Consider the following 14,242-nt stretch of genomic DNA (forward strand, 5'->3'; position numbering starts at 1 on the left):
ATTCTCGTAGGGTGGAGAAAATTCACTCTCAAATTACTAGCCACGTCATCATTAGAAGAATTACCATGTAAGGGAATCAAATGCTTCGCATTAAAAACATCGACAATGCGAATATGACTAGGCAGTTTCAAACGATACACATTGAGGTTTATTTTCTCAATAATCTCATCCGAATCAATCTTCTTGGTTAATAATTTATTGTAATCCCAACGACAAAATGATCCTTAGTTAAAACTGTCCACACAAAATCCCCAACACCAAACTCCAAGTGTTGGCGCTTTTGGTATTGTTACTTGGAATTAGAGATAGATGTTCATGAATGACTTTATGGATTTGTAGCTTTACTGTGGACCATCGCCTTGCTGGCAATGACAACAAATCCCTCGATGCTAAACTGAATAAACCACCTAGAATGGGCTGAAACTAGTTCTGCGATTCACTACATGGTTGTGAGCAAATTTTGCCGAACACTAAGAAATGCAATAAATTGCCAAGCGACCGATTCACAATCTTTGTCTAACTATCTGTTTGAGGATGATAAACACTACTGAAATTTAACTGTGTATTAAGCATCTTCCATAAGCTGCGCTAAAAATAACTAAGGAAATGAGTCTCTCGATCTGAAACAATGGACGTCGGAAGATCGGAAGGTTATGAAGATGGTAGACATCTCGAAAGAATAGTTGTGCCTCATTAGTAGTCTTCTTGCAAGGGATAAAGTGAACCATCTTAGAAAATATATCAACAATAACAAAGATGGAATCACTGCCTCATTGGGTACGTGGCAAACCGAGCACAAAATCTTGATATCCAAGGTCGAGAAGGGATTGGCAAAGGCATTTACAGTCTTGCATTAGTGGTCGCCCCCTTAGATACTTGACAAATTTTGCACCGCTGCACATATTTCTCGACTCCTGCTTAGTGAAGGCCAAAAGTAGGAAGTCTGAACCAACTACAACATTATGTCTCGCCAACATGTCACTTAGTGTGCAACTCCTTGATGATTTGCAAGCGGAGATTACAATCTAGAATGCACAATTGATTACCTTTAAACAAAAACCCATCATGTAGTAAAAAATGTGTTTTCTTCCCAGCCTATATAGTATCATAGAAAAGTAAGGATAGCAGCAAGAAAATCACAAAAAGAGTCAAAACCTGGCACCTCAACCCACATAGTAACCAGGAAGTTGCTCTTGCTACTCAAAACATCTGCTACCCGGTTAGCAACCCTTGCTTTATGTCTAACCACATAGGTGAACTGCACCAAATAAGCAACCTTGATACTTTGTTTTGCTAGTGTAGGTGTCTTAATGGATCATGATTCATGTACAAAATAAATTCCTTGTGAAATTGATAGTGACGCCATTGTCTTACTGGTTGCATGACAATACAAAACTCAAGGTCATAAGTACTGTAGTTCAGTTTGGCTCAAGATAATTGCGCCAATACCAACTTTAGCGGCATCTGTGTACCTCGAAAGGTTGAGAAAAATCCGGGAGCACTAATATTGGTGTCATTATGAGTTGTTCTTTAATCAATCGAAAAGCTGAATCTACCTCCTTAGTCCACTCAAACTAGCCACCCTTAATGCAATTTGTTATAAAAGCCATGATAGTGTTGAAAGAAACAATGAACGTTTGTAAAATGAGGCCAAATTGTGAAAACTCTTGGCATTTGTTAAGGTCATCGGTGTAGGCCAGTCTTTTATTTCTTGTACCTTAGATTTGTTGACTTCTAAACCCGCTCTTGAGATCACATAATCCAAAAATAACACCTTGGGAGCCATAAACACACACTTTTTCATTGCAATATAAAATTTCTCCATATGCAACACACTAAAAACCTCCCTCACATGCTGAAGATGTTGTTCAAGGGTCGTACTATATATCTTAATGTCATCAGAGTACACAACAACCTACCAATAAACAACCCCAACAACCGATTCATCACCCACATAAAAGTCCTAGGAGTATTAGACAACCAAAAAGCCATCACCAGTCATTCATATAATTTTTCCCTAGTCTTAAAAGTCATCTTCCATTTATCCCCATGCCTGATACGAATCTAATAGTACCCACTCTTCTAATCGAATTTAGTATACACGGTAGATCTACTAATCTGGTCAAGCAAATCATCTGATCAAGGAATGGGAAAATTGGTACCTAATAGTGATTTTATTGATGACCCTACTATCCACACATATACGCCAAGAGCCATTCTTCTTTGGTATTAAAAGGGTAGGTACAACACAAGGGCTCATACTCTCTCTGATATAACCCTTAACCAACAGTTCTTTAACCTATCGTCTCAACTCCTCATGCTCACAGGCTCATCTTGTAATGTGCTATGTTCGGTAGTGTCGCTTCAGGCACCAAATCAATATGATACTGAATATCACTCAAAGGAGGCAATTCGCTTAGTAGTTCTTTGGGAAAAAGCTAACTAAATTCGATAATGAGGGGAGCCATAGATTCTGGAGTGTTGGATTCGAACACTTCCTTTCCCATCAACTTATACCCCTTTTCTCTCGAGACAATAAAGTCGCAGCTTCACTTGTAGGTTTGGGTTGTTCCACCGACTTTCTACAAGGTAGGAGCATAATTTTAATTCCCTTGAACACAAAACTATAAGTATTGGCTCGCCCATCGTAATGCACACCTCTATCATACTGCCACGGTCGGCCTAACAACAAATGACAAGCATCCATCCCTACTACATCACACCAAACAACATCCTTATATTTCAGACGAATAGAAAATGGAACAAGAGCCCTCTTAGATACTGATACTTCACCACCCTAATTTATAGGGTTTAGGATGACTGTCAATCTGGATATTAACTTCAACCGACAATATTTTCACAACTTCCTACATCAATCACATAGCAATATACCTTGCCTAAGATGGTACAAGTTGATTGAAAAATATTACTCCATAGTCGATCATCATCCACTACCACCTTCTGCATCAAACAGGAGTGTCGAACCACCAATGTCATCGTGACATCTCCTTCCATTGGTATTTCGTTCACGGCCTCCTCGTCACACACTAGGTCTCCCGTGATCTCTGTTTCTTCCTTTGCACAATCTTCGTTGTCAATAAAAGTGCTTTATTTCCTGGAGCCTTTTTACTCTCTGACTACTTGTGTCGGAACTCTTCACAACTAAAACATTTTAGGCCGCCAATTTTTCCACTTCCTCTATTAAATTGCCTAATACCTTTATTGACACCCACATCGTTGCTACTACTAACTGTCACTATCCTCGGACCTCGCTAGGAGTGTTCATAGGGAAAATTCTACTATTTCGATGTGCATGTTTTTCCACAACTAACGCTCTCTGATATTGGCAATGTCTTAGATCTGGTATTTCAAACCTCCGATATACCGCATCACCAACTGATCTATCTCATGTATTTCATTCTTCGCAATGAGCTGAAAAAATCAAAGGTATATTCTTCTACTGACCGGGTGCCTTGCTTTAGATTATGCAACCTTTGATACATCAATCGCTGAACATTATATGGCAAAAAGGTTTCTCGCATGAGCTTCTTCATCTTCTCCTAGTTGGTAATTTTTGCCTTACACAATCTGTTTCGGGTCAATTTTAGTTGTTGGCACCTTGCAGTCGCTCTTTCGCACAGTCTGGTTGCAACCAAGGGCACACGCTTGTAGGCACATCTTTAAAAGCCAAGATTTCCTACACAGAGGCCAGCTAATCTAGGAACTCCTCAAGTTGTAAGCTGCCATGAAGCTCAAGGATTGTAGTTCTCATTGCCGTATCCGAACACCTGCAATCCTCCTCTACTATTGCTCTGCATCGCTTATGGGGAACCTCCTCTTAATAAGCATCCTCCTCTCTGTCACCCGTTTTCGCATCTGAGTTTGCCCGATGTTGGTGTTGGACCGGATTTCTTCTATTTTGATTTTCAAACATCGTCGTAATCCTTTCCACAAGCCCCTCCATCCGTTCATAAATAACTTGAACTCGTTGCTGCATATCACGTTCATACATGTAGACGTTGTCAACGCGTTGTTATCTTCTCGGCGGTACGATTCCACACGATGCTAACTGACGCAACACAAGTTATTGAATCCGTTGATTTGCGCACGAATACTAGAAGCAATCTTCTATAATCTGTTGATTTGAAGAGAAATATCAATTAATAGGAAAAACTCAACTTTCCCAGGGAAATGGCGGCTGGAAATAGTAATAATCAAACGGTCTCAAAATAACTAAACATGACACTTATATAGACTCAAAAATCTAATTGCAAGACGAAATTACCAAAAATATCCTAAATACCATCAACAACAACAACCAAGCCTTATCCTATTAGTTAGGGTTGGCTATATGGATCCTTTTATGTCATTGAGCTCTATCTCCTACTATATCATCATTTATACTTAAATAAATTTTATCTTGTTTTATTGTTACTAACCAAGTCTTTTTTGGTCTTCCTTGTCTGATATGATTGTTTGTCATAGTTTTACATCGTTTAATTGGAACATTTATTGGTCGTCTAAGTACATGCTCGTACTATCTTAAACGTGTCTCTCGGAGTTTTCCCTCAATAGATGCAACTATGATTTTCTCTCTCATGCTCTCATTTCTTATTCTGTCCATTCTCGTATGTCCACACATCTATCTTAACATCCTCATCTTTGCAATTTTCATCTTTTGCTCATGTGCTCGAGTCATAGCCCAACATTCAGCTCCATATAATATAGTAGGCCTAACTATGATTTTATAGAATTTTCCTTTAAGTTTTAGCGGTACTGTCACTAAATAATAATTTTTGAATCTGAAACTTGGCTAGTTACGGGTTCCACCCGGTAGCAAATCTAGGTCTCCGAATGAGCTTCAATTCACTTCGTTCTGATATCCGAGTTAAAAGTTATGACCTTTGGAAATTTGCTCTATCAAACCAGCATCACAAATCTACCACCTGAGTATCAACTCAACTACGTCTATGGGGGCTTATGTCTTCTTATTTTGATTTGATATTTAAAGAGCCTTTTATACTTGCTCTTAACGGTGATTCTATATGACAGCTAAAGCAAATAGGTTAAAGGACAGGAGAGAACTGATATGCTTTGTCAAAGCCAATTCCAGTTGATACCTAACATACATCTTGATAGTGAAGGCTCATTCTCCAATTATTTATTTTTTGGAATTCTTTTAAGTAAAATTAAGTGATCTTGTGAGAATAGCTGAAGTGCTAACTCAGCAGTAGCATTTATAACTGTGGTTTTCATCAATGTTATATTGGCAATCCTATTAAGTCTACTGATTATTTTTTGTTATTTAACTATATAGTTGGACCTGGAAACAACCTCTTACAAAAATCAGGGTAAGCCTGCGTACAATGGATCCTTCCACGGGAACTCGCATGGCAGGAGTTTCGTGCACCGTGCTATCTTTTTTTATTATTATTTAACTATATAGTTGGAAAAAGTATCATAGCCCAGGGCATGCACTGGTCCTTGTTTGACATTATCCCAAACCATAAAAGATATTAAAAGTTGACTTATTATCTATATATATCTGTGTCTTATGTGTTAAGTTGTGCAAAAATATGTGGGCTCCTTAATGTGGCGCATTGCCTCGTTGATTCGTATTCTCACTTTCCACACATCAAATGTGCATTAATACTTGTACCTAAATCATACCCAACTTTGATGCATTTAATGTTATTATTAGGTACTATATAATGTGCGAGTCAGATCAAACTTGTTCTGTCCTGTCAGTATATGGACTTCATAGTGATGCTGTAAGTATTTCTTGGAACTTCTACCGAATATTTCAATATTTTATACACCTTTCACAAGTTGGCATCCATTTGTTATGCCCTGTGTTGGTACAAGAATACTTAAGCATGCAACAATAATCACAGTTCAAGAATAATATGTAATAAATAATATGTACACGAAATAGATTAGTGAAATTGTTATTAGATTTTTTCATTTCAATCAAATTTCCTCTTCTAATGCAAAAGATAATTTGTACAACCTCTAATCTCATTTGAAATCATTAGTCCGTACCTAGACGGGCAAGTGAAGGAGATTAATATGTAAATTCCATTGTGCAAGAAACAATAATGCTTATATAAGGTCAGTTAATGTGTGATAACTGGACTCTATCTACATAAACGAGCACTATCAACTTTACATTATGCTGCAATAGAAAAGTGATATTTCACAAATTTATTGATGCAATTGCAGGATATTATGATGCATGCATATGTCAAATAATAGTGTAGTTTGAGAGATACATGTTAAACATATAGTGCAAATACTGGTGCCAACTTCAAGAGCACTGAAGGTCTTAGAGTAAGAACATCTAACAACAACATTGTTATGGACACCAAATTTATTGATGCAATTGCAGGATATTATGATGCATCCATATGTCAAATAATAGTGTAGTTTGAGAGATACATGTTAAACTTATAGTGCAAATACTGGTGCCAACTTCAAGAGCACTGGAGGTCTTAGAGTAAGAACATCTAACAACAATATTGTTATGGACACCATGAGCAACACGCTGCATTGATTTGATGATGAAGAACATCAGTAGAATCGATATAGTGAAGAAGATAGTGAAAAGAGTAATTGTTAATAAAATTTATTTATTATCATCATTGGATGATTCATGGAATAATGAGGAAAATTGTTGATAAGGAGATTCTACAACTGAGAGGAACTAGGCTTGCACTCTTCTAAGTACCCGAAAACCTCTTAGTATTCTAGCACCACTGAAGGCAGATGGACACATTAAATTAGTATATGAAGAAAAAAAAATATAGTGAAGAAAATAGTGAAAAGGGTATTGTTAATAAAAATTATTTATTATCATCATTGGATGGTTCATGGAATAACGAGGAAAATTGTTGATAAGGAGATTCTACAACTGAGAGTAACCAGGCTTGCACTCTTCTAAGCACCAGAAACCTCTTAGTATAGCACCACTGAAGGACATTAAATTATTATATCTACTAGATTTGAGATTATATTGCAAGTATCTTACAATTGTAGAACCTTGTACGTTGTTTTACGCAAGGTCGACATGGACGATAAGTTGTAAATAGGCAACTTCCATTTGATTCACGTAGAAAAAGAAAATTGCTCCCTCGGATGGGTCTAGTGGCTAGCGCATGAGGTGTTGCCACAATGAGGTCTGGGGTTCGAATTTCGGCAAAGCCGAGGTAAATTCCTCCCTTATGTGCTAGTCACTATTCCAAAGGCTAGTAGCCGCCCGTGATTTACCTCCTCCGTGTTGGTCTTGGGACGGGCTGGCGGGGGCGCTGGGGCGAGCGTATTCGCCTTTTGCCACAACAAAGAAAAAGAAAATTAAAAGGTGCATACAACCATTAATCAAGTATTAACATTATGTTGATATAATCAAGGTTTAAAATCTCGATCCGTGCCGAAGTTTCAATCCCAGACTGGAACAATATGGTTTCGGTATCGTATCATGCCGATATAATTTTGATATTTTTTATTTATATATAGTAATTATTAGATAAATATGTTATGATGTATGATTTAAAAATAAGTTGTATATTGATTTTATATAAATTCTTCATTATTGAATAACTTAATATTGTTAAAAAAACAATCAAATATAGTTTTTTTTAAAAGAAAATTGATCTATTAATAACTCGAATTAAAATTGATACATTATATGAATTTGATATACTAATAAAAGTAGTGGTGTGAATCAAATGGAAGCATTGGTTCTCCATATTAAGTAATCATAATTATATAAATTATTACAAAGATGTTATTTTATATATAATAATTATATAAATTAATTATTTATTCATTTAATTAATTATTAATTTAAATAATATATATTTAAAATAATAAAAAATATCAGAATATCAATTAAATATTAAAACAGTAAAAAATAAAAAAATTAAAAAGTAAAAAAATATAAATTTGATTTATTAGATTTTTTTAAAAAATTTTAGAATTTTTAAATAAAATTTAAAACAGTAAAAAAATCAGATTAATAATTAATAAAATTTATCATTTTTTTTAAAAAATCAAATATATTTTTATATATTTTATTGGGATAATTTAATTAGGGTTTTTGAAATTGTCTTTGAAGTATCACCCTTAAGTTGAGAATTGTTTTAATTAATTAAATCTAATTTTAATTTTCTTCAACCAATAGAAGCCCTCCCGCGGCATCACGCGTCGTGGGATGCTATTAAGCGGTGTTAGAGGTGTCCTGCGACACCTCTGGTGGCACTGGAGGTGTCCTCCATGACGCCTTTGGCCCACCTTTTGGCGCGCAACACGCCGTGCACGCAGAATTGTCGTGTGTACGTCATCGGTTTCACTCGGCGGTTGGAACGGTAAAAACCGTTCATGCCTCCCGACATATGACAGTATTTCAATCACTGGATATAATAACTACAAGATAGATTAACTAAATGAGAAAAAATGTTCAATTTCTAGGTATGTAATGTTTTAATAATAAGAAATTATGATTATATATGCTTAATTATTTTAAGATATTATCTCAATTTGACATATTAATACCTATATAGTCTAGTAAAAAATTATATCTCTTAATAGTTTTCAGAAGTGTAATATTAAGACTAACTAAACAAAGAGTTAGTTGTGGAGATTATTAATGAAAGTTAATTATTTTGAGAGGGATATATAATTATTTCAGTTATCCTTTTGTGGGTCCAAATGAAGGATGATTTAATGATGAATTGGTGTAGTGTTAAGGCCAAGAATCCATTATTTAATTTAGTAGATATGCTACAACCGTCTTAATTTCTTAACCCAACAGGTCAAATAAGTGAATGTAGAGGAGATGTTGGCAAAGAAGATGATGATGAAGCTTTAATCGGGAAGTTCTATTATTTGGATCTTGACCTAGACTTCTCAAACATCTCAATCCCAATACAACCAAAGGCCACCAACAAAGGGATAGAAAAAACTTATAAAATCTCTACTAAAGAGAATATGAAAGACAAAATTCCTGCTTTCAAGGGAAAAAGCCAATTAATATTTTGGTCAAAATTCACTTGATGCAATTGCCAATTAAGAACATAATGAGAGTGATAAAATGTTGTTACCTTCTGATACTACAATTTGATGAGAAGTTTGAAATAATGATAGAAGTGTGAACAATAGTACAATTACTGAAGGAGGTGATGATAAAGGAGATACATTAGGTGGCGATGAAAGTTATGCTCCCTTGACTCTAGCACCTGATAATTGGACATGTGAACAAAGTTGCACATGGATAATGATCATGATGCTAGAGTTATTAAGAGTTAGTATCAATGTCAATAAGGATGATAGCCAAAGTGAAACTCATGATGATCGTTAAGATATATGAGAGACTTTAGCTTTGCTGCATCATATGATAATTTATAATGAACGTGCGCAACTTTAAGGATGTTGCAAGAACTAATGCTTCCATCTGATACACGAATCTCCTTTTGGTATTAACAAGGTGGCATGTCGTGTGCTTCACTAAACTCATCTTAATTATTTGTGTAAGTTTTGATTCAATTAAGTGTTGTATCAAATTCTTTTAGAAAGAAATATATTTGTTTGTCTTTATCTAACCATCTTAGTTTGTCTAAGTTAAAAGTCAAGCACAAAAGAGTTTTTTTTTTTTTTAAAAAAATAAAGAATATATAGAGTGAACGCTCATTCATTTAAAACACATATATTTATATTGGGAATGTAGACAGTATACCAATAAGCCAAAGTCATCATCCTCTCACTACATAATAGAATATAATTTCATCTACATTCTTAAACCAAATTTATGAGACACTTTTAAAAATCCTCGAAATACAAAACATATCATTAATTCTATCAATAATCTTAAGTGCAAACATCTAAATAAATGTAACGTAAGCAATGTTCATGCCTATGATCATCTGTAGCTATTTGGATTCACTGCATATCTGAACATGTTGAAGCCAATCTCCATAGCCATTCTTAGTGGACTTGAATTTATATCATATATTTTTGGAGCCATGAATTTTTGGGCTATAAGTAGTATAGATCAATTCATGGAAGAAATTGAGTCATGACCTTTATAATAAATCTTGACTTGAACTTTCTCAGATTTCATTATGTGCAATGATAATAAAAGTATAAGATTTAAATTTATATCTTATTGATAACTGTTGCAGAAAAATTCAAAAGTACTAGACATATATTGTAATGTGAACTTAATAGGAAACATCTAAAATATAAACTCGATAGTTTGTATCTATTGCAATTAAATATTAATGAAAATATTTTTAAATAAGATATACTTTTCTTTGAAAGTAAAAGAGTACTAAAATTGTGTGGACATGACACTATACAATATCGAAATTATACCATGTTGGTCAGAGATCGGATCTCCAACGTAGCTTGAAGTTGTGTTAATTGATGAGAGCTAGATTTGAAATCTCATTTGGAGCTAGGATATCTATCCCTAATCATAAGAGATGTGTCGATATCGTGTTGATTGTGCCAGTCTTGGTCTTAATCCATGTATTGGACCCTAATGAAAGAAGTGGAAGAGGACCTACTGGCCTCATTGAAATCCTTGAGGAAACTTGATCAGATAGTGAGCTACCATGGCTAGACTGCATATGTTCATAGGGAATCCAGTAATCGAGTGGATCCATAAGTTCCTTGAAGGCTCAAATGATATAACTTATTGTGTTAATTGATGAGAGATAGGTTTGAAATCTCATTTGGAGCTAGGACATCTATCCCTAACCATAAGCAAGTCGCCAACATCAGGTTGATTCTTGGTCTCAGTTCATGTGTTGGATCCTAACAGAAGAAGTGGAAGAGGATCTACTTACCTCATTGAAATCTTTGAGGAAACTTGATCAGATAATGAACTACCATGGCAAGACTGCAGAAGTTCATAAATCATAAGGAATTGGGTAATCTAGTGGATCCATAAGTTTCTCAAAGGCTCAAAGCCATATAACTTATTTAGAAAGTCCAGGAAGTACTAAATACTGATCTTTTCATTTGTGCCATTTCAGTTCTCATTATTACATGGTTGCTAGTGGGGGCATATGATTTGGATTGTAATTATTGAATAAATTTTATATTTTGATTTGTTTAAATTTTATGCAAATACTTGGTGGTTTTACATAGAAAAGCTTGATGGCATAAATATGACCTTAGAAATGCTAGATGGCATAAATATGACCTAATATTTGAGAAGTCAAAGAATGGTAACAAGTACGTATGCATCAACTTTTAAAACTATAAATCACACATATCAATAAGCTTGAACTTGCGATATTTGTTACAGACCTGAGGTTGAGTTTAGCAATTAAGTATTTTTAATATATGAATTTTTATTCTCGAAATGAGTATCATAAATGAGTAATCTTTCACATACCACATTGTTTCAACCCCAACTATTGAAAATCTACCTGTGACTTACTTTTGGTTGCGCTATTTTTTTACTTCAATTGGTTTAGAACACTTTTTGTTTCTAAATTATAGTCAAGTAGTTTGAGCTCTTATTGTAATACAAGCTACGGTGATTCATATGTATGTAATTAACATCTCTCATTTTCTTTTGCTGTTAGATTAAAGAAGGAGATCGAGTAACACTGCCAGAGCCACATTACCGAGTGATGGATTTTTCATGGAAAGGCAAGGTGATGTTTCTTGTGTTTGTTCAGTTCGTTCATGGTATTTCCTTGCTGCATTAATGATTTTACCATGCTACTTTGAAATTACTTGTCACAAAAAAAAAAAGGTGCAAGGCACATTGTGGAACTCTTTTGCATCTCACTGTGGCTTCATGCTTAATTAGGCAAGGTTAAGTTGTACACTTAGTGCTAGAAAAATGCCTAAAACATGAAACATGTTAATATTTGTGTAAATCTTTTAAAAGAAAGTAATATTTTCAAATACCAACCATCTAGGACGAATATCTCTAGTATTGTGGTTCATTATCACCCCCTTTTTAATGTGTTTGCTCTGTCCAACTTGCTTTCTGCATTTTTTTTATTCAGTTTTTGCATGCGTCTCCTTTCTGGACCCTTGCAGTGCTTTAATAATGCTAGGTATCTCCTTACTTAGTGAAATTCATTGCATCATGGAGTTCCTTGCGCCCTTATAAAACTAGAGTTTCAAATGAGACAGTGTATAGAATAACCATACATTCTTCTGAAGTGCTTGTATTACCATGCTTGTATTACCATTCTAACATTCTGAATGATTTACAGATTTTTTTTTTGGTTTTACACTTGCATTTTTTCTTCTCAAATGTATGAACTTTATTTCTTTCTGTATTTATCTTGTTTCATATTTGTGTTTGATTAGTGGTTCTATACTTACATGATTTATTTTTCGTGAAAAGTTTTTGACTGTATTTCTCTGTATATTTATTTTGTTTAACAATTGTGTTTGATTATTATTTCTCTTCCGTGAAGCAGCATTATCATTTCCAATCTATTCGCGTTGATTTTGTGGAGCAAATCCTTGTTAACGATAAGACACCAGCTTCTCATCATGTCATGCGGGCTAGCATACAGGCACATCATAAAGCTTGATAACTTATTGATACTACATCCCACTGCAAATTCTTGCTCACCGAGCATGGCTTGTAACTTGTGTAAAATTTGCAGCCTATAATTTTTTTCTCTTGTCCAAAGTGGATATCTTAATATTAACACCATAGAGGATGAAGCCAGGATTTTCTTGGTTTTTTTCCAAAAAAAAAAAGAAAGAAAGATAGAATGGCAAGCTAGATTCTGTTGTTAGATAATATGTTAATATTAGTTCTAAATACATACCTATAAGGTGACTGTGTTACATTGGATAACAACTAAGGGAACTTGATAGAAGATTAGTAAACAACAAATAATAATAATAATAATAATAATAATAATAATAATAATAATAATAATAATAATAATTTCATCAATATTCAAAACTGATTATGTAACTGCAATGGATGCTTATTGAGGATCTTAATGAGTCTATGCTTAGTAAACACCTTATCCACAGATAATTTTGTGATCGTGTAGTAATTACAGTTGTGTCGTTATAATGTGAATATTAAATTTTAAATTTTGAGAGATCATAATTTTTTATTCAAGTTTAATCATGTGGTACACAATATATAAAATGGAAGGTCCTTCAGATATTTACAACTTGTTATAAGGTGAAGCTTGTAATAATCCGGTTTTATGCTTAAAACATGTTTAATTTTTTTTAGGAAGCTTTAAACAATAATAATTTTTTTTTATGTAACAGCCATAACTGTTACAATAAGCCCGACCAGTTTAGGTTTTAGCCAGGAGATATAGGATAATAATGAAAATAATATAAATTGTGTTATTTAATCTAGAGGTGAGGCACCTTTTTATTAAAAAAAAAATCAAAATGAAGCGTGTATTTGATGATTTAGAAAAAAACAAAGGACACTCTTTTAATTTTTGCTTAAAAAAAAAGACCATTCCTAAAGGTGATTCAAACATTCTCTGCTTCAATTTTATCTTAAGTCTCTATTTTTTTATTTAATTGACACCTGAATTTAATTTACCTCAACTAATCTTAGGGTTATCAATTTGGCTCCATAAAAGTTTTTCATCAGTTACCAGAGTAAATTGGGAAGCGTTTGTAATAGACAGTCCATTAGTCCAACGGTCTTAAGTCAACCGTCTATGAAGGAAAATTCATTCATTAATTCATTGGGATTGGGATTTATTCTTAGATGTCTGGAAAACTAAAAAAAGCATTCTATCGTGCACCATTGTTCCGGGGGGTTTATCTCAAGTCTCTTTTGTAGGATCGAAAAAAGTGCTAGAGGGGTAAATAGCGCGTGTCAATTTTTTATTGTTTTCGAAAAGTACTCGACGGAAATAAAATAAAGACAAGCATAATGCTAACACCTTTGTTTTTTTTACTTGATTCATAGTCTATACTGTTAGTCCAAGGTCCATGATCATTGATTGTTTTCAATGGACAATCCACTAATAATCTTTTCTTCAGAATATCGATTCAGAGGCAAAGGTTCAATGAGTACATAGAGAATTTGAATATATAAACAATTGACAATATTTAAACACAATAACAAAACCAACAACTCAAAAGTGTAGAAGCTTGGAAGTTGTTGTCAGAGCAGTATTTTGACGTCGTAATAGAATTTTAGAGCAACACAAAAGTTGTTTGAGCGTAGATGTTGTTCTGAGCTGCTCTTCGAAGACTTCTTTTATAAGACATTCCG

The 14,242-nt window shown here is 34.1% G+C and overlaps 1 protein-coding gene across 2 annotated transcripts in view; it reads left to right on the plus strand.

The window, feature by feature from the left end:
* LOC122042429 (tetratricopeptide repeat protein 5-like) overlaps nucleotides 1–12,766 on the plus strand; it is a 29,848-nt gene extending 17,082 nt beyond the window's left edge. Inside the window, exons 10-12 of one of the 2 annotated variants that reach the window (XM_042602547.1) lie at nucleotides 5,702–5,771; nucleotides 11,592–11,658; nucleotides 12,447–12,766. In XM_042602547.1, coding sequence (XP_042458481.1) covers nucleotides 5,702–5,771; nucleotides 11,592–11,658; nucleotides 12,447–12,475 — 166 coding nt within the window. In that variant the 3' untranslated portion in view covers nucleotides 12,476–12,766. Of the gene's footprint in view, nucleotides 1–5,701; nucleotides 5,772–11,591; nucleotides 11,664–12,446 lie in introns of both variants that reach the window. The other variant, XM_042602546.1, reaches the window with a different exon arrangement.
* Nucleotides 12,767–14,242: the final 1,476 nt, after the last annotated feature.

Source organism: Zingiber officinale, chromosome 2A (genome assembly GCF_018446385.1).
Source record: "Zingiber officinale cultivar Zhangliang chromosome 2A, Zo_v1.1, whole genome shotgun sequence".
NCBI lineage: Eukaryota > Viridiplantae > Streptophyta > Magnoliopsida > Zingiberales > Zingiberaceae > Zingiber > Zingiber officinale.